Below are 20619 nucleotides of genomic sequence, written 5' to 3'. Positions count from 1 at the left end.
CCCTGGCTCTCAGCGTCCTCCACACACATACACACCTTCCTTAGTTTGTCCTCACAGCCATTACTGCTTCAGGAAGATGTGTTTACTGTTTATTGTCTTGCTCCCTCACTAGAAGTAGGATTCATGAAGATGGGACCTTTACTTTTTTTTTTTCATGTTTTGTCACCTCCAGACTGAGAATGTGCTTGGAGTATTGTAGGTAGTCATTTAAGATTTGTTGGACGAGGGGCACCTGGCTGCCTCAGTTGGTAAAACATGTGACTCTTGTTGTTGGGGCTGTGAGTTTAAGCCCCACATCGGGGATAGCGTTACTAAATTTTTTTTTAAAACTAAAAGATTGGCTGAATGAATGAATAAGGTACCTCTTGATGTTCTTCCTAAAATTTTTCTCTGTTACCAAATTGATGTTCCTTTTTTTATTGGATAATAAGAACTATGTTTTTTCTGTTTCCTTTTATGTCTTAGCCACCAGGAATTGATAAGCTAAGTTCTGAGATCCTTAGCTTGGGATATCTGCACTCCCTCACTTACTGTAGAGCTTTTAAAAGTACTTATTTCAGTGACACATAATTTCAATGTTATTTATTATAAGTTTCTTCAAATTCTATATGGAAATAAACAAAGGTTGGGTAATAATAAATGCACAGACTGAATGAAGGGTAAAAGAGAGAAGTCAAAAAGAACATCAGGATTTTGAGTCTGGATAAATAAGAATACTGGGGCTGTTATTAATAGAAATAGTAACCTGATCAAAACATTACTCATAAAAGTATCTTTCTCTGTCACCATGTTGGGCACATCTCACTCCATTGTTGCTTGGTCGTTTTTTTTCCCTCTTCCCCATTTAGGCTTTGAACGCCATGAGGGAAAGGACTGTGTCTTTCTTGTTTATGATTGGATTCCCCAGGCCTAGTATAGTGCCTAGCACATATTACCTTTTCTTTACCGTGCATTTTTCACTTTAAATCTCTACATTAGTAAACATTCACTTGTTTGTCATCTGCTCTTACCTTTTCAGCCTGCAATTTCCCTTCCTTCTCTCATTTTCCTGTGCCTTCCTTCCCAACAAAGAAACTTCATTCCTTTAACAGCAACAGCCTCCCTCTAGGGATGGTGAATGTATGCTTCTTCCTTTTCCAGTCTCCAGAACCTCATTCCCCTGATGACTAAACCAAAGGTGACTCATCAACTCATAGATTCGTATAACTGGAAAGGAGCTGAGAGACGTCTTGTCTAATTGACTTATCTCTAGTTGGTCCAGAGAGGTGAAGCAAATTGCCCAAAGTCAAAATGCTAGTTGGTAGCAGGGCCAAAACTAGAACACACATCTCTTAACTCTGGATCTATATCTCACACTACAGAATGAGCAAGTTCCTTCCTAAGACCAGAAAGGAAAAGTACTACAGTAAAAGTAGAAATATATGTTTTCCTCTTAGTTGGAAATTTCAAATACAATCAGTATGTTATAGGAGTTAAGTATCAAACTACGTAACTTTGATCTTGGGCATATTTGCTCTACGGACAAGTTATTTAAATCTTCTCTTTTAGTAGTCCTTTCTATCATTTTTCTATACATTTGTATATTTCATATACATATTTAAATCTGTAAGTTTTGTTTGTTAATAGTGAGAGAAGTTGCATCTGTGCATTTTCACATACACAAATGGAGTGATACTGGTTCTATTACTTCCTTTTGCTTTAACAGTGTCTTCAGGGACCTTTCTATATTAGTGCATATAATTCTGTCATTTTCTTTTTAACGACTGCATTGTACTCCATAATATATATGTTTATTTAACCACTTCCATATTAATATTTAATTCTCATTTTTCACTGTTAACAATTCTTGTAGTTAAGTCTTTATGCAGATATCCTTGTGCATATATGTGACTCCCTCTTCAGGATTGATATTCAGAAATGCAAATACTGGGTCTCAGAGTAGGCACAAAGTCCCCTCTATTCTGAAAACAAGCTATGGCTGAATTACTGCTAACTCAATTTCTGCAATTCATAGTCATGTTAACTGGGCAGGGGATGAGTCTTTTGACTGTCTGTAGTATATTAGGAACTGGGAGCCTTTTAGAGAAATTTCTCCTTCATCTTTATCCCATACTGTGTGGAAAATACATTGTGTTTTGAGGGAAAACGAAGTCAAAACAGTCTCCTCCCCCCCTTCCAAGTGTTTGAAATTAGTGAGTTTAGGGTCTCCAAGCAACCTCTGCTTGGCTCTATGATGGCAGTTACCACAGTACTGTAATTGTTGGTACTTATCTGTACCCACCTCCTAAACTTTGGGCTTTCTAAAGGGTAAAGATTATGTTTATGTTTTTTTATCCCTAGAACATTATCATGATACCTAGCACATAATTTTGTTTTGTTGAACAAATTAATGAACTCAGTTCAACATTAGCATTTGTTGAGTACTTCATACATACAAAGATTACTGAGAACTGATGGAAACGAAGTTCTACCTTCAAGGAATTTAGACTCATGGGAGAGATAGATGCTGAAAACCTCTAGGAATCAAGGCATTAGTGACACAGGTGATTTAAGTTCAAAGAACTGTGGAACTTCCCAGGAGGACTAATTAAGGCTGACTGAAGAAGTTTTCACAAAGGAAATAGCATTTGAGGTGAGCCTGATAGGACAAGTTGGTGATTTTTTTATGATTTATCATTTATGTGATTAAGAATAGGTGGCTTTAAGCAGTGCTTTGGAAACCATTTTGTCACCTCATAGATAGATGTCATGTAGCCTTAGTACTACAAAAAGCCTGTAGTACTTTTTGTAGCTACTGTAACAATTACAGTAGCTAAAGGTAGAGTGTTATACTTGGGTTCTAGAACTAGAGCCTCAGAACCTAGATCAAGCCAAAAAAGCTTTAGCTCTTGGTATACCTGTGGAGGAAGAAGTTGTTTCCATATATAAAATGTCAATTCTGATGTCTTAGCATGCTATTTCTCTTCTTTTCAAATAAAACAAAAACTTCTCTTGACATACCCCCCTACCTTGACCAGCAGCCACCCCATTTCCTTGATCTGCTTTGCTGAAAAACTTAAGTGATCTTTCTGTCTCCAGTTCTCCCATACTGTCTTAAACCCACTTCTAGGAACAGCATACAGAACCCAGAAATGGACCCACAAATATTTGGCCAACATATATCTTCAACAAAGCAGGCAAGAATATCCAATGGAAAAAAAAGACAGTCTGTTCAGTAAATGGTCCTGGGAGAACTGGATAGCAACATGCAGAAGAATGAAATTGGGCCACTTTCTTACACCATACACAAAACTAAATTCAAAATGGATGAAAGACCTAACATATGAGACAGGAAACCATCAAAATCCTACAGAAGAAAACAGGCAGCAACCTCTTTGACCTCAGCCATAGCAACTTCTTGCTAGATATGTCTCCAGAGGCAAGGGAAATAAAAGCAAAAATGAACTATTGGGACCTCATCAAGATAAAAAGCTTCTGCACAGGGGTGCCTGGGTAGCCCAGTTGATTAAGTATCTGGCTCTTCGTTTTGGCTCAGGTTATGATCTCATGGTTTGTGAATTTGAGCCCCGCATCAGGCTTGCGTTGACAGTGTGTAGCCTGCTTGGATTCTCTCTCTCCCAATCTCTCTGCCCATTTCTCTCTCTCTCTCGCTCTCTCTCTCTCTGTCTCTGTCTCTGTCTCTCTTTCAAAATAGATAAATAAACTTAAAAACAAAAAAACTTCTGTACAGCAAAGGAAATAATCAACAAAACTAAAAGGCTACTGACAGAATGGGAGAAGATATTTGCAAATGACATATCAGATAAAGAACTTCTCAGACTCAACACCCAAAAAACAAATAATCCAGTGTAGAAATGGGCAGAAGACATGAATAGACACTTTTCCAAAGAAAGCATCCAGATGGCTAAGAGACACATGAAAATATGTTCAACATCACTCATCATCAGAGAAATACAAATCAAAACCATGACGAGGTACCACCTCACACCTGTCAGAATGGCTAACATTAACAACTCAGGAAACAACAGATGTTGGCGAGGATGCAGAGAAAGGGGAATACTATTTGCCCTGTTGGTGGGAATGCAAACTGGTGTAGCCACTCTGGAAAACAGTATGGAGGTTCCTCAAAAAATTAAAAATAGAATTACCCTATGACCCAGCAATTGTCCTATAGGTATTTATTCAAAGGATACAAAAATGCTGATTTGAAGGGGCACATGCACCCCAATGTTTACAACAGTGCTATAAATAATAGCCACATTATGGCCATATGTCCATCGACTGATGAATGGATAAAGAGGTGGTACAATGGAATATTACTTGGCAGTCAAAAGAATGAAATCTTGGGGCTCCTGGGTGGCTTGTTTGGTTGAGCATCTTTCTCTGCCCCTCCCCTGCTCATAGTATCTCTCTCAAAAGTGAATAAATGGTTTTAAAAAAAGAATGAAATCTTGCCATTTGCAATAACGTGGATAGAAGTAGAGTGTATTATGCTAAGTGATGTGAATCAGAGAAAGACAAATACATGATTTCACTCATATGTGGAATTTAACAAACAACAGTTGAACATAAGGGAAGAGAAGGAAAAATAAGATAAAAACAGAGAAGGAGACAAATCATAAGAGACTCTTAAAGAGAACAAAATATGGGTTGCTGGAGGGAAGGTGGGTGGGGGGATGGGCTAAATGGGTGATGGGCGTTAAGGAAAGCATTTTGTGGGATGAGCACTGGGTGTTGTATGTAAGTGATGAATTGCTGGCTTCTTCTCCTGAAACCAATACTACACTGTATGTTAACTGACTTTGAATTTAAATAAATTAACTTAAAAAACAACAACAACACTTCTGTCATGCTCTTACCCCTACCAGTCCATCAAAACCGTTCTTGTCAGAGTCAACAGTGTCCTCATTGTTACTCAATCTAATGGTCAGTTATTAGTTTTCTTCCAACGTGACATTAAATATGCTCCCAGTGCATAATTTCTAATGGTTGGTTATGCAAGTACTTTGAAAAGTATAAAACACCATACAATATACTATGATAGTATCATTATTCCTTCTTTAAGAACCTGAAAATTTGTTTTTAAAGATTTTGATTTCTTTTCTTTTTTTTTTTTTTTCCCTATAGGGGACATGGTCTCCAAGTACAGAGAACCTTTGATCCACACATTCCTGAGGGGGGCAAGAGATCCAGATGGTGCTCACAGGGCCAGCAGCTTATCTAACCTTGGAGAACTGTGCCAGAGGCTGGACTTTCTGCTGGGCTCTGTGGTTCATGAGGTACTGCATGTTGATTATTTTTCTAATGCTTGTTTTTACTTGGACCTGTGATATAGCTTGGGGTTGAGAGTCAGATCTCTGGTGTTTTTTTCCAGATCAGATAAATCATTGAACCTGCCTCAGCCTCACTAGTCTTATATGTATATTGGAAGTTAGATTCATAAGCATTTTTTATGGCAAGTGACACCAAGTCACCTTAACTTACCTTATGTATTAAAAGAGGATTGAGGGGCACCTGGGTGGGTCAGTCAGTTAAGCATCCGACTCTTGGTCTCTGCTCAGGTCATGATCTCATGGTTTGTGGGTTCGGACCCCACATCGGGCTCCTCACTAACTGCTTGGGATTCTCTCTCTCTCTCTCTCTCTCTCTCTCTCTCTCTCTCTCTTTTCCTCTCTCTCTGCCCCTCCCACATGCATGCTTTCTCTCTCTCTCTTAAATAAACTTAAAAATAAGAGAAGTAAATGTTACTTAAAAAAAGAAAAAAGGCGTCTGGGTGGCTCAGTTGGTTAAGTGTCCAACTTCAGCTCCGGTCATGGTCTCATGGCTTGTGGGTTCAATCCAGCACAGGTTCTGTGCTGTCAGCTCAGAGCCTGGATGGAGCCTGCTTCGGATTCTGTGTCTTCTTCTCTCTCTGCCCCTCCCCCACTAACACTCTGTCTCTCTCTCTCAAAAATAAACATCTCTACCCTAGGTCTCTGGGCCATCTGTGAGCTCATCTCTGTTCACAGAAAATTCCCAGGCATAGATTCTAATTGGTCCTCTTTGGTCAGAGGTGCCCTGTATTCAGGGGGACGAGGTTATTTACCAGAAAGACTAATTAAGTTCCATGTTTTGTTTACCATGTTACACCTAGTACATGGTACATAGTAGGTCGAGGATGACTGGGCAGCCATATAGGATGTTGGCACTGCACGCTCTTCCTGGTTTCAGAGTTTCTGAGTTAATGAAATGTGCGTCCTGTTGTTGTCCTCTACGAACATCTTCCTCTAGCCCCTTACATTTTATCTTTGCCCTCACGTTTATTTAGTCATCGGTATATTAATATATATCTTGACTTCCTGCTGTGTGCTAGGCACTCTGCTATTAAAGATGATGCTGGATGGAAAAAGATTAGTTAATAAGTAGCCAGGAGTCGTTTTATTACCAATGCACTTGACTATCTTAAATCTTTATTTGGAAGAAAATGACATGTAAATTATAAATATATAAATTTTTATAAGTTTATATTACCTTTTTATTTATGAGAGACCATATCTCTCACATAGAGCACATAACTTCACTAGACCAAAAACTTACAAAACTGTAATACTGGCTTCTTTATTCAGACCATGTTGAACAACAACTCTTAAGAAGTTCCTAGGGAGAAGGAATTTTCTTTGATGTCGTGATTGTGTCTTATCACTAAGCAGAAAAATACACTCATGGATGTATGCATACCCTTGAATTTATGGCATTTCCTGATTCCTGAGCTTTATAGGCTTTGTTTTATTGATAGTAAAGGCTACTCATGCCCTTAAATTCCAACTTAGGATTTTTTTTTCCAACTTAGGATTTTTAAGAAAGTTATGCATCAGTCACTTCCTCTCCTTTAACTCTTCCATGAGGGACACACCTCTCTGCCCATCTTTTTATATATTTTTTTCTTTTTTAAAAAAGTTTTTATTTGAATTCCAGTTAGTTAATATATAGTGTAATATTTGTTTCAGGTGTAGAATTTAGCAATTCAACACTTACATACAACACCTGGTGCTCATCACAAGTGCCCTCCTTAATAGTCCCCACTACCCATTTATGTGTCTTTTTTAAAAAACTTAGAAATTATGCTTCTTACCAACTTAACACCTTAGAGTGCTCTACCATATGTGAACCGTTAGATATCTGATCTTTGGTTGTTTTGGATGTCACTCATCCAAGGAGTGAATCTCTTGTCCTTTAGTATATGAACTTGTAACACAATAGAAGGCATTTGCGGGTCTATTTAATTATATTGTCTAAAGATTTCAGCCTTTTATAACTTCTCTGGGTCAAATATGGAAGCAGTTCCCACATTTTTTTCCTGTTTATTTGGTACCTTCATATGACTCAACGCAAACCAAGCCATAAGCTGTGATATGAACCAAACCCAAACATTATTATTTTTAATAACAGCTTTATTGAGACGGAAGTCACATACCATATAAATCACCCATTTAAAGGGTACAATTCAACTGCTTCTAATATATTTGCAGAATTGTGCAAGCATCACAAAATTTTTTAAAACATAGCTGTGAATGGAATGAAAACTTACCCTGGATCTCTAAGTGGATCAGCTTAGGTTTGACAGGATCCCATATACTTTCTAAAACCATTGGCCCCAAACAATACCTGAACATCATGGTCTTCTCTGAACCAAAAAACTGAGACCATGTTTCTTCTTGAGTCCCTAGACTCTTCTTCCCGTTTTCTCTCTTAAGGAAACTGTAGCATTGCTGGCAGCATATGATTTTCCATCAGAGTGTTAGAGAAATTTCTTGGTTTGGTTGATTAGAAAAATTGAGCTCAAGCAGGTTTTTATAACATTCAAGAAGTATCATCTCTCTGGAGACCCACCTGACCTGTTGATAGAGAATGAAATTTCCAAGTGCACTTGGGGATGGGAATCAGTGAGGGCCTACCTCCTCCACCTACTTACCTGCGTTCATTCAAGCACACATGGCTTAGACTCTGAACTCAGTGTCTGACTTAGAAAATGGGATCAAAGGGGCGTCTGGCTGGCTCAGTCAGTCGAGCATGCAACTCTTGATCTCGGGGTCATGAGTTCAAGCCCCACGATGGGGATAGAGATTACTAAAAAAAGGGGGCAGGATTAAAATGCCTGCAATGAAGAATTGTTACAAGGATCTAGAGATAATGTATATGTGGAAAATAAGAAAAAGCAGAGGATAAGGGTGGCCAGCATTATAGTGTTGGGTGGAGGGGAGGTTGCAATGTTAAATAGGGTATTCAAGGTGAAGCTCATTGAGAAGGTGACATTTGAGAAACGATTTGGTGTTTTGTTTTGTTTTGTTTTGTTTTGTTTTGTTTTGTTTTTGTACTGAGATTTTTCTTTAGAGGATTTTGGTGACTTGCAGGAGGCCGATGATGACAGTGATCATCATGGCAGCAAGGAAATGAGAAGAACAGGGGTAACTAGCCTCCTTCCGATGTTACCACTCGTACATTTACCAAACACCTGCAGTGTGCCAGGCCCTTTGTCAGGGGCCAAGGTTGCAAAACCCTACAAGATACCAACCTTGGCTTCTAGGCATAGGTAACCTAGTAGAAGACACAAACATCAATGGCCACAGTTGTAGTCCTTCGTGATAAGTGCTGGAGGAGCATATTTTAGGAGCCCCTCAGTCAGGTTTGAGTGTTGACAAAGAGGTGCTAGAGGAAGAGATGTTTGGACCGGAATCTTTAGAACAAGTAGAAATTGGGTAGCCCAAGAAGGCACTTCGGCAGAAAGAATAGCTGTGCAAAGGCAGTGTGGTGTGGGACAGCCTGGCAATATTTGGAAAACTGTAGGAAGATCCTAAAGGCTGGAGTGAAGGAGTGGGGGTGGGAGGTTAGTTGGTGGCGGAACCGAGGCAAGAGAGGCAGGCAGGGTCTACATCATAAGGGGTCTTTTAGCTTTACAATTTCCTGGCTCACAGCAAGAATCTCGGATTGCTTATTAAACCTTCAGAAATGAAGTGTAAATAGGTAGTAGGCTGTTCACTTACCATGAGTGCTAACACAAAAGAGAGCTTTTAAATTCCATGTGAGGAGCTGCTGCTGTGGGGGTACCTGCCTGGCCAGCCCCTTGTCCAGTGACCCTGCCCTACTTCTCGAGATCTGGACTTACTGAAACATCAATCCCAGGTGTGTTTATGATCACTAACAAATTGTGAGCGTGACAAGGGCGGAGCCCATCTTTATTTACCTTTGCATACCCCCTAGCACCCATCACAATGCTTGGCATGCAGTGTTTCTTGATAAATATTGAATGAAGAAGAAGGTAAGGCTTATTTGGGAAGACTGGTTCCTACATGCTTTAAGAATAGTAATAGTTTTTTCTCTCTTCCTTTCTCTTGAAATAAAGAATTGTTTTTGTTTGTTTTTTAATCTTAAAAAAAAAAAAAGAGGTTGCCTAGGTGGCTCAGTCAGTTAAGCATCCGACTTGGTTTCGGCTCAGGTCATGATCTCATGGCTCATGGGATCTGAACCGCGTTGGGCTCTGCACTGATGGCTTGGAGCCTACTTGGGACTCTGTCTCTCCCCTTCTCTCTCCTTCTCTCTCAAAGTAAATAAAATTTTTTAATGTTTATTTATTTATTTTGAGAGAGGGAGAAAGAGCATGAGAGTGGAGGAGGGACAGAGAGAAACTGAGAGGGAGAATCCCAAGCAGGCTCTGCGCTGTCAGCACAAAGCCTGATGCAGGGCCCAACCCCACAAACCGTGAGAGTATCATGATCTGAGCCAAAATCAAGAGTTGGACACTCAACTGACTGAGCCACCCAGGTACCCCAAAATAAATAATTTTATTAAAATCTTAAAAATAGTAATAATAGCAAGCACTTAATACTTTTCTGAGTACCTTACATGTATCAACTGATCCAGTACTCACAAAGGAAACTGAGGCACAGAGAAATAAGTTGCCAAGGTCATGCAGATAGGAAGTGCAGGGCTGGGATTTGAATGTAGGCGGGCGATTCCAGAATCCATGCTCTTAACCAAACTGTATGTTGTCTCCCAATAAATGTTTTCAGTTCACTTATAAGATTTCTTTTGTGCCAAAAAAAAAAAAAAAAAAAGATTGCATTTGTGCTTAAAAAGGAAGAGAATTGCCATACAAGTAGAGCTACTGACAGGAAGGGTCATGTAGCTCCATCTTAATAGCACTTGCTTTTGGCAGTGAAACTTCGGAAGGCAATATATTCCCTCTGATTTGAAAAACCAGGTGTTTCCGTCCCACATAATTTGTCTCTTTTTTTTAGATGATCCTTCTCATGTAGCATCCCACGCTTGCCATGTCATCAGTGCCAAACCAGCTGCCTTGGGTGGACTACAAGTTTGAACATGATTGGACACCTGACAGCCTTAGTGTTTTGGCCATTGAGCCCTCCTATAGTTAGACCGCTTTTGTCCATTCTCATGGAAAAAGTGGGATAGTGGACATGGGTCTGAAGTAGTTCTTCATTTATTTGTTAATACCTTCCACAGATGTTCATTGAGCACTTACTCTGTGCCATTTATAGGAATTGCAACCAAGCTGTGTGCTAGATGGTGGGGATTCAGCTGTGAACACAACAAAGTTCCTTTCCTCATGTGGCTGATGTTCTAGAAAGGAGGGGTGGGTAATGAATAAGTAAGAAAGTAAACAAATATATACTGTGTCAGATGGAGTAAGTGCTAAGGAAATGAATCTAGTAAGGGAAGGGGCACAAAGGGAACTTGTTGTTGTATGTGAACTTGGATGAACAGGAAAAGATTCACTGATGAGTAACATTTGAGATAAGACCTGAAGGAAGCAAGGGGCTGGTCCAGACAGATACCTGGGGAGAAAGCATTCTAGGTGCAGGGAGCAGCAAGTACAAAGGCCCTGAGGCAGGTGCATGCTTGACATGCTACTGAACAGCAAGGCCAATGCGTCAGAGAGGTGATGGCAGTCTTGATGGGGCCTCATAAGGAGTTTGGCTTTTACTTTGAGTGAGTTGGGAAACCAAAGCAGAAGAATGAAATGATCTTTTTTTTTTTTAATTTTTTTTTTAACGTTTATTTATTTTTGAGACAGAGAGAGACAGAGCATGAATGAGGGAGGGTCAGAGAGAGAGGGAGACACAGAATTCAAAACAGGCTCCAGGCTCTGAGTGGTCAGCACAGAGCCTGACGCAGGGCTCGAACTCACGGACTGCGAGATCATGACCTGAGCTGAAGTCAGACACTTAACTGACTGAGCCACCCAGGCGCCCCAAGAATGAAATGATATTATTTTTTTAGTTACCGTGTCATTCTCTGTGACAGTTTGTTAAGTGTCCCATGAAAGCTCTTAAGTCTTTTGTAGTATGTTCTGGTGGAGAAGGAACTTTGAGGAAACTGGCCTTTGGCTGCAAACTGAAGGAATTCTCCTCTGTGAGCATTTGCCATGTTCCAGGTATGCTGGAGCACACAGATGAAGCACACAGTCTCTTCCCCCAAGGAAATCTCTGTAGAATGTGAAACACAGAAGAATAAATAGACACTGGACTAGAATGATATGATAGAATAAGCACAAGGTGCTGAGGGAACCACAGCTGGGACCCTCAGTTAGACTTATCAGGGCAGCAAGAAGATTGCATTGATCAAGTGTCAGGCAGGCAGAGAAAGAGGATATGTGTAATCTGTTTTGGTACGAAATTAAACAAACTAACCACCATGGTCTCTTCTAACATGACCTGACCTGGGGGGTCATAGCTGTAGCTGTTGGGCATCTGCAGAAAGCTGTCCTACCTGTTGGGTGGTCCAGATTTGGGCACTGTCTATTCTTGATGGCATTTGCTGGTAGGAAAGGAATATAAAGGATAGGATCAACGCCTTCAGTTCCTGTGCTGGAAATTCAGGTTTTTCCTCTCTGTTGATGTCACGATTTAACTTGTTTGGAAAGCATTGTTATTTTTCCCTAATTCTCCTTGTTCTTGTCAAGAGCTGTGGTGCTTGAAACCAAATCTTGATAGGCATTTTCATCTTCATCGCTCTCTCTGGAAAGTAAACATGATGGAAGGGAACCACAGTGAGAGGCCTATCCTCAGTACAGTAAGTAAGACGTGCCCTAGGTGAGAAGTCCATAGGGAAATCCACTTTTAATGTGGTGCCCAGAATTCCATAAACCTGAGCTTTGAGGTCTGATGCAAAGCTATCACCTCTGATCCCACTGAATGATCCGGGTTGATTACCAGTTTCACCACGATTGATGCAGTTCCCTAAGTGCATGTTAAAGCTGCATAGGCCCCTGAGATGAGGACTGGAGTGCACGTTCTGGGAGAACCTCCAGAAGCTAACAGACCCAGCATGGTTCCGTGAGCAGGTTATGTGAGCAAGCTGAGCACGTATGAATTGGAGACTGTACTGCCTTTGTTCTTAAGGTTTCTTAGTTGATGAAATAGAAGGGCAGATGGTCTCGTTTCACATAAGTAAGCAGACCGACTGAAATTTTAACAAAGAAATGGTTAGAAAAGGGATGAAAATGCAGTTGGAAAATCGAAGTCCTGCTTTCTTGACACATACCTCAACTCTGGTACCTTCTCTCCTGGAACTTTCCAAAGTTGGTTTTTGGTAATCTTGCCATTTGTATTGTCTTTATTTATGTAGTTCTGAGTATGCTTGGTGTGTGCCAGCTATTTGGGAAGTGATGTTTTTCCTTATTCCTGTTAGTTCCCGTCAAGTGTTAAATTGGTTAAACTGACTTATAGTGTATACAGAGGAATCGTAATCGTCATCTTCCTCTTTGCGTGGTTCTCAGAATGACAGAATGGTGTACGTATTTTAGGCAGTGATGACAAGAAAGCCTTCCACAGTGTGGTTTACTAGACTAGGTAGGCTGACCCTGAAGGCAGGCAACATGAAGATCACATAGGATGGATTTCATCCTCTGGGAGGACTTAGGAACAGAACAGAACAGAATAGAAACATGACACCAATTCATAAATTAGTAAAGACCTTACAGCATCTATCTATTTGCCAAGCCTTTTAGAGGTGAAAGTCAATGGTAAGTGTGTCCTTGGGTTGAAGGTGAGAGAGACTAGGTATGAGAGTGACTTGTTCCGATGGGTAGATGGAAGAGAGTGGCTATGCATCCTCCCTGCTTCTAGGGTTTGACTAGGGGTCTGCGTCAGTGGCCTGTAGGAGAGCAACATTACAAGTTCGTTATGGGAGCGTGACCTGAACAGAAGGCTGTTCCTGTCTCCAGATGATATCTGCAAGACCATATTAAAATTCTGATGCTTTAAAAACATTTTGCATTGGGCACCTGGGTGGCTCAGTTGGTTAAGCATCCGACTTCGGCTCAGGCCATGACCTTGCGGTCTGTGGGTTCAAGCCTCGCGTCAGGCTCTGTGCTGACAGCTCAGAGCCTGGAGCCTGCTTCAGATTCTGTGTCTCCCTCACTGTCTCTCTCTCTGCACCACCCCCGCTCAAACTCTGTCTCTCTCATTCAAAAATAAATAAACTTAAAAAAAAAAAAACATTTTGCGTAATTGACCATCATATGTTTCATAGGATTTAGTCTTTGTGACAGAGGTGTTGAGGAAGGTTTGTGAACACCCTTCCTTTCATGGGCCACTTCCTGATCATCCTGGATGGCTGATTGCAGATGGACTGGGTTCTGTTCGGTGCATAAATAATAGTCTGTAGCAAGCAGGAGGCCATCCCAACTGATCTCACCAAAGCTTGTAATAACCAGCTATTCTCTCAGCCATGCCTTCAAAGTGGCACAAGGATTACAGCACTGGCCTTGCGGGGCAAGCCCTTTTCCAGGCAGGAATCTTCTGCCTCTCCTGATTGTGGGATTAACACCCGACAGCCAGAGCTGGACTCACTGAGAGCTGAGGCACGGCCTGCTCAGCATAGTGTGGGAGACAGAGGTGGCAAAGCTGGATACCAGCAGGGCTCTAGGCCAAGAAGCCTTGATCCACCAAACCTGGAAACCTGGGCCCCAAACTCAACCCAGAGAGAGGCAGGCAAAAGGCTCGGGCGCATCTGCACATTATGCGGCCCCAGGCTGGTTTTTGTCCTTTAGTTACTAGACTGAATAAGCTAAACCTCCTTGTGTCAGGAAGGACTCAGACCTAGCTCTAACTTGTCTCTTTGATTTCAGCTCTTACCTTGTAAATACTAAGGGCGCAAGTGGAGGTAGCTATTATATTGTTACCTGTTTGGAGGTCACCCAAGGAATTCCTCCTAAGACTGAATTGCTTCTACCGTTAATGCCACAGGCATGGAAGCCACTGATGGCCTTGGGTCAGGGTGTCCCAGGTCAAAAGCAGAAACAGCTTGCTGGATCTTACTGAAAAACAGCCCCCAAATTGTTGAGCTTTCCTGGGATTTCCCTTCACTCGCAACATGCAAGTTTGTCTAATAGAGGTACAACTTGATTAAGTGCCAGTACATCACAGATGCAATTATATTTAAGAACAAGCTACTTCTTCTAATCTCTCTGCCATCGCTGATTAATTAGACACTTTGAACTATGCCCAACTGTTTGAAAGCTGTGAAAAATACAACCTGCATAGTTAAAATTTCTGCACAAGCCTATTTCCTCGTTTGTGCCTGTATTCTTTTTTTTAAAACCTTTTTAAAAACCATTCTTTAAACATAATATGTATTTATACATGTTTCCAAACACACAATCTGGCTATTTTTTTTTTATCATGGTTAGAAATCCTTCCATGGTTGGCCAAGAAATACACTCACACTGTAAATGAAATAACAAAATACGTGAGAAGCCAATTGAATAATTGAGACTTACCTTCAGATTATTGTTCCGTTGGTCACACTTTCAAAATTTTCGTTTTCAATTTTTAAATCTTGCATGAATGCCTCAGGAAGATTTTTTTGCCATTGTTTTTAGGAGTATCTCTTTACTGAGGTTTTAAAATACTTTTGTTCTTAACCAGGAGTGGGATGGGGGCAGGGTGGTAACAGGGTCTAGAAACATTCTTATTTTACGACATATAATTATTAGCTATATATCTGGCACATGCTGTGCTAGTAATTTCTAGTCTTTTCTGTTATAGAGCTGTCTTTTAAAGTAAATGAGCACTGAAAGACCTATTATACACATGAAGAAACCCGGGGAGACTCTGAAATTGGCCCCGGGTGACTCACATGGTGGGGTATGCTAGATTGCAGGACCAGGACACCTGGACATGTGGAAGTAGATCAGTTAGAATATTTATGTATTTTTCTATCCCTGGGCTGTAACTTTCATCAATGGCGCATTCATATTCATGCTGGGCCTTGAACTCCAAAGCCTGCTTAGCTAAATCCCCATGGTCCTCACTCCCTAGAAAGCCACTATGGTTTGGACCATCTTTCCTTCCTTTGATTTAGCATTCCCAAAGGGGGACAAGTAACATTTCTTCCTACTTTTGAGGAAATACTTGAATTTGACCATACCTTTGTTTTATACACATATCCCTGCTGACTCCCTAATCTTCTTCCTGAATTCCAAACCGGATTTTGCCCTTTTCCGGAAAAGCCAGACTAAATCAAGATCTCCACCACTAGATCTGTCTCTCTTTATGGAGAATGAGGTAACTATCCACCCCTCTCTAAGCCAGATTGTTTGTGGTGGATGTGTAGAAAGTGGAACATAGTTGAAAAACTTTAGGTAATTGTGCAATCCTGAATTTTATTGACTTTTCCCCTCACCCTCCTAGGTAACAGCTTGCCTGATTGCTGTGGCTAAAACAGACCATGAAGTTCAAGTGCGCAGAGCTGCCATCCTCGTGATCGTGCTGCTGTTTCGGGGCCTCAGCCAGAAAGCTACTGAGGTAAGTCAGTTTCTCACCATATGCAGTTTCCGTACCTTTTTGGTTTTTTCCTTCTCATCAATCTCACCACAGGAGACCTCAGACCTTATCCCCAGAATAAAATCAGCCGAGATTTTGTTCTGTAGTAGGAAAGTTATATTGCTTGCATCTTTAATAGGAGTCCCTATTTCTTCTGAAATAGTAGGCAAACCACACCCTACTGCTGGAGGAGAACCAGAGCATAAGCCTGTGGATCGAGACTCTGAGTCCTGGTGTTCTTCTCAGAGGGGCAGACTCCAGGTGAGCGAACAGGAACACACTAAGCCTGCCTCTGGAGCCTGATCTTTAGTGACTGTCTCCCTGACTCCTTTCACTGTTCATACCAAATTACTGAAGGCTCTCATTTAAAAATGTTTCCTTTTTAGCTGTGAATTCAATCCACCAGATTTTAGTTGCTACATAAATTAAACATTTTTCCTTCTCCAAGTGGATTTGGTTGGATTTCTCCCTAGTGTGTGGCCAATACGGGAAGAAAGTATATATATCCATATGTGTGCTAAGAATGAGTGACCTCTAAATTAATTTGCCTCTTGATTTTAATGGAAACCCATTCCCAGATGAGTTTATGGAGAGAGTTTACATTAATAATTCACTTCCTGCCGTCCACAATGCTCACTGGTGGCTGGCAGATCAGTATTTAACTGTCAGTGAAGCCATTAGAAGAGTGTTTGTTTTGTCAGACCCACAGGCTTTATTCATGATAGAATGTTGCCACATGAAGTTCTTGACACCATTTTTGTGCAAGCATGAACTCATCAGTTGTCCCCTAGTTATTATCTAGGGTCTTGATGGTGGTGGGGAACACAAAGATCATAACTCAATAATGCAGATTAATTAAATAAATTGCTATCGGCTACAAACTGCCCTTGATGAGAGTCTGCTGTACAAGCGGGAGTTAAGAAAGTATTTTTCACCCATCCTTAAGATCTACAAAACCCTTGACAAATACACCATTGATATGTAAGTTGTTAACAAGAGTGGAAACTGGGTGAGAAGTATACAGGAATTCTCTGTGCTGTCTGTAAGTCTAAAATTATTTCAAAATAAAATTGTAGTTTAAAATGTGAATTACAACACTATTGAAATAGTTCCATACAACTGTGTGAGTGGGCCGTGGCAACCAGCACATCTGGGTACTTACCACTACTCACTGCTTGTCTTGGCCGGCGCTGCCCTTGCGGGCTGTGTGCTGTGCCTGGCTGCCGCCTGGCCCTGCCATGCTGCGGGCGCCATGGCACCGGGTGCTCCAAACTGCTGTGCCGGGCAGCAGGGGATAAGATGCAGCCATGGTGCACCGAGATCACCTCCACACAATGAAGGAGTGGTGGGTTCAGGTGGGGTGACTAGCCGTGCCCCTGTTTGTGGCCTATCTGTGTTTCCCGGCACTCCAGCTGTCTCCTGCTCTTCACTCGTGGAAGTCGTCAGGCAGATTTTTCACCTACGAGAGACTGCACATCTTCTACCAGGACTCTGTGGGTGTGGTTGGAAATCCTGAGATAGTTGTGCTTTTACCTAGGTTTCCAACTTCCAGCTGTGATTAGTACAAGATTTGGGAAGGTCTGACTGTGAGGTTTTAACGAGTGATTGCCCTGGGTTTCTTGGTCTTTGGTTGCAGTGACAAACAAGACCACATCACTGTTCCATATTTGAGCAGGCCAGCATCATAGAGGCATTTTTGTGGCAGCTGGGGCTCCAGAACCATAGGATCAACCTTTTGTCTCATGATTACAGAGGTATTGTTGCTCAGAAGGTGCTCTATAGGTTCGAGCAGAAATGATCTCGTCAGCTTACCGTGAGGAGTCTCTATCTGTCAAATGGAGGTATATTTCCTGAGATTCACCGTCCTCTCTTCCAAAAGCAGCTCAAGAATGGAGGCATGCTGGGGCGGCTGGGTGGCTCAGTTGGTTAAGCGTCCGACCTCGGCTCAGGTCACGATCTTGTGGTTTGTGGCTTCGAGCTCTGCGTCAGACTCTGTGCTGACAGCTCAGAGCCTGGAGCCTGCCTCGGATTCTATGTCTCCCTCTCTCTGCTTCTCCTATGCTCGCTCTCTATCTCTGTCTCTGTCTCTGTCTCTCTCTCTCTCTCAAAAATAAATAAACATTAAAAAAATGTTTTTAAATGGAGGCATGCTGTCACCCATCCTCACACGATTGACGCAGATTTCTTTGTATTCTCTCGAGGTCTCACCCCAGTCTATGGGCCGTACATCAAATGCTCTGGGAGTGAGCTGTGGGACATGTGGGCAGGGATACGCAACAATGACGAGAACTTAGTTATCAATAGTCTCTTGTGGTACATCATCCAGAGAAAGAAGTTTAGAACATGCTGGGTGGGAGCTCTTGCTTCTGTGACTATTCCCACTCATTTTATCGGTGGGCCATAGGATCCCACGAACCTCTATGCAGAGTTTTTGGAGCTGTGCAGGAAAACATTCCCATGGTCCACAGTGTCAATTCTAGCCACTCTCCACAGCTGGAGGACTCCATGGACTTCTTGAATGCATATATGGGCTTTATCAATTCCACTCCTTCTGAGCTAGAAGGAGTATCTTCCCTGTGTTACCTCCTCTACTCCCTTATCTGTTGTGTATTCCATTTAGGAAAAAATGTACTAAAGAGATCCTGACCACCGAACACCATTCTCTCACAGAAGTCCACCTGACTCACATTGGTGATCAACATATAGTTAAAAGCCTAGAGAAGCTCCGGCTAAGGATGACCCAACAGTCACCCTCCCCCATCCTTCGAATATCTGAGCGAGTATATGACTTGCCATTGTCTTTGTGCTCTCAGGAAATTCTGGTGGGCACTACTGCTCACTGATACAGAGAGACAGTCTTAGAAGTCTTTTTTTTTAATTTTTTAAAAATGTTTTTATTTATTTTTGGGACAGAGAGAGACTGAGCATGAGCAGGGGAGGGGCAGAGAGAGGGGGAGACACACAGAATCTGAAGTGGGCCCCAGGCTCTGAGCTGTCAGCACAGAGCCCGACGCGGGGCTCGAACTCACGGAGTGTGAGATCATAACCTGAGCTGAAGTCGGACGCTTAACTGACTGAGCCACCCAGGCGCCCCTTAAAAGTCTTTTTTTTTTTTTTTTTTAAATATATGAAATTTATTGTCAAATTGATTTCCATACAACACCCAGTGCTCATCCCAAAAGATGCCCTCTTCGATACCCATCACCCACCCACCTCTCCCTCCTACCCCCCATCAGCCCTCAGTTTGTTCTCAGTTTTTAAGAGTCTCTTATGCTTTGTCTCTCTCCCACTCTAACCTCTCTTTTTTTTTTTTTTCCTTCCCCTCCCCCATGGGTACCTGTTAAGTTTCTCAGGATCCACATAAGAATGAAAACATATGGTATCTGTCTTTCTCTGTATGGGTTATTTCTTAAAAGTCTTTTTAATATTTCTATGGACTTTTATGAAATATTTAGAAATGCTAATTTCTGGCCCATCCTTGATTGGAATCCTTTGGTAAAAAATGAGGAGAGGGTGCACCTCACCTGTACTTGAATGGCTGTAGGGGCACATGCTTTTTATTTATATTTATATTTTTATTTTTATTTGAGAGAGTGCAAGTTGGGGAGAGGGGCAGAGGGAGAGAGAAAGAATCTTAAGCAGGCTCCATGCTCTGTGTGGAGCCCAGTGCAGGGCTCGATGCAGGTCTTGATCTCAAGACCCTGGGATCATGACCTGAGCCGAAACCAAGAGTCAGCTCAAGCAAAGGAGCCACCCAGGCGCCCCAGGGCACGTGCTTTTTAAAGTTCTTTAAGCAACACAGCTTAGTGAGAGTGAGTCTCCCTTGTCATAACTTTGGATTTCGTTTCATCAGCTACTTTTAATTATAGACATTTTGTTAAAATAGGTTTTGGTTTGAATAATGCAGTATTCTAAGTATACTTTAAGACTATGATTTGCCTGCATGTATTACGTGTATTTTATAAGATACTAAACCAGAAGATACTCTGACAAAGTAGTGAACCTTATTACATAGGTTTAATTTCTGAATAAATTGAATTAAATCCAAACTATTTGCAGAATTTCCTGAAATCACAGGATATTAACCAGTAGCATCTGTGCCAGAGATTTACTGTTATTAGGCAATTCCAACAGCAAATAACAGCCTGATTCTTCATCCCTCAGTGCTCAGAAGCATGTCCCTCCTGAGCTGGAGGGGAAGGAATCGTTGTATTGTCTGAGTTACCTTGCTGAATGTACATGGATTCCTTTTATGACGATTGCTTGCCTTCTCATTGGTTGTCCCAGAGAGGCCTCCTCATGGAGCTTAGTAATTCCTGTACTTTACAGACAGGAAAATTCCAGAAACTTTAAGAACAAATACTGAAAGGCCTATGAGCAAATGGTGCTGAATTTTTTTTTTTTAAGCCACAGTTTCAGTTGTTTTAGTCAAAACAGGATTAAGTGATTATTTTAAATTCTTTTTTTTTTATTAACAACAGGTATAACAACTGAAACTGTTTATTTTCTATTAATAAAAATGGATTTTTACAAAAGTAGCAAAAAAGAAAACCTCTACAAGTGCATACACACCCTGAGTGAGTGAGGGGAGAGAGAGAGAGAGAGAGAGAGAGAGAGAGAGACTGAGACTGTGTGTGTGTGTGTGTGTGTGTGTGTGTGTGTGTGTGTGTGTCTGGTTAGTAAAGTGAGAGAAGAAATAGAAAGCCTACCCAGATTTCTCAGATCTGTGTGTAGCCAATGAAAGCAACACTCCTGGTCTCACCGGTGCTAACATAATTTGTGGCTGTGGAAGATG

General features: G+C 41.5%; 1 protein-coding gene and 1 pseudogene across 4 annotated transcripts in view; both read left to right on the top strand.

Annotated features, from left to right (window-relative positions):
- Positions 1-20619, top strand: part of TANGO6 (transport and golgi organization 6 homolog) — a 187579-nt gene that overhangs the window by 135653 nt on the left and 31307 nt on the right. For 3 of the 4 annotated variants that reach the window (XM_027076077.2, XM_053211327.1, XM_015068986.3), the window contains 2 exons: positions 5128-5279; positions 15693-15806. In XM_027076077.2, the coding sequence (XP_026931878.2) occupies positions 5128-5279; positions 15693-15806 (266 nt within the window). The remainder of the gene's footprint in view (positions 1-5127; positions 5280-15692; positions 15807-20619) is intronic. The other variant, XR_003426217.2, reaches the window with a different exon arrangement.
- Positions 15817-18922, top strand: LOC106972212 (mesoderm-specific transcript homolog protein-like; annotated as a pseudogene).

The sequence above is a fragment of the Acinonyx jubatus genome, chromosome E2 (assembly GCF_027475565.1).
Source record: "Acinonyx jubatus isolate Ajub_Pintada_27869175 chromosome E2, VMU_Ajub_asm_v1.0, whole genome shotgun sequence".
NCBI lineage: Eukaryota > Metazoa > Chordata > Mammalia > Carnivora > Felidae > Acinonyx > Acinonyx jubatus.
The sequence above is the reverse complement of the archived record's forward strand: the minus strand, read 5'-3'. Positions and strand labels throughout refer to the sequence as shown.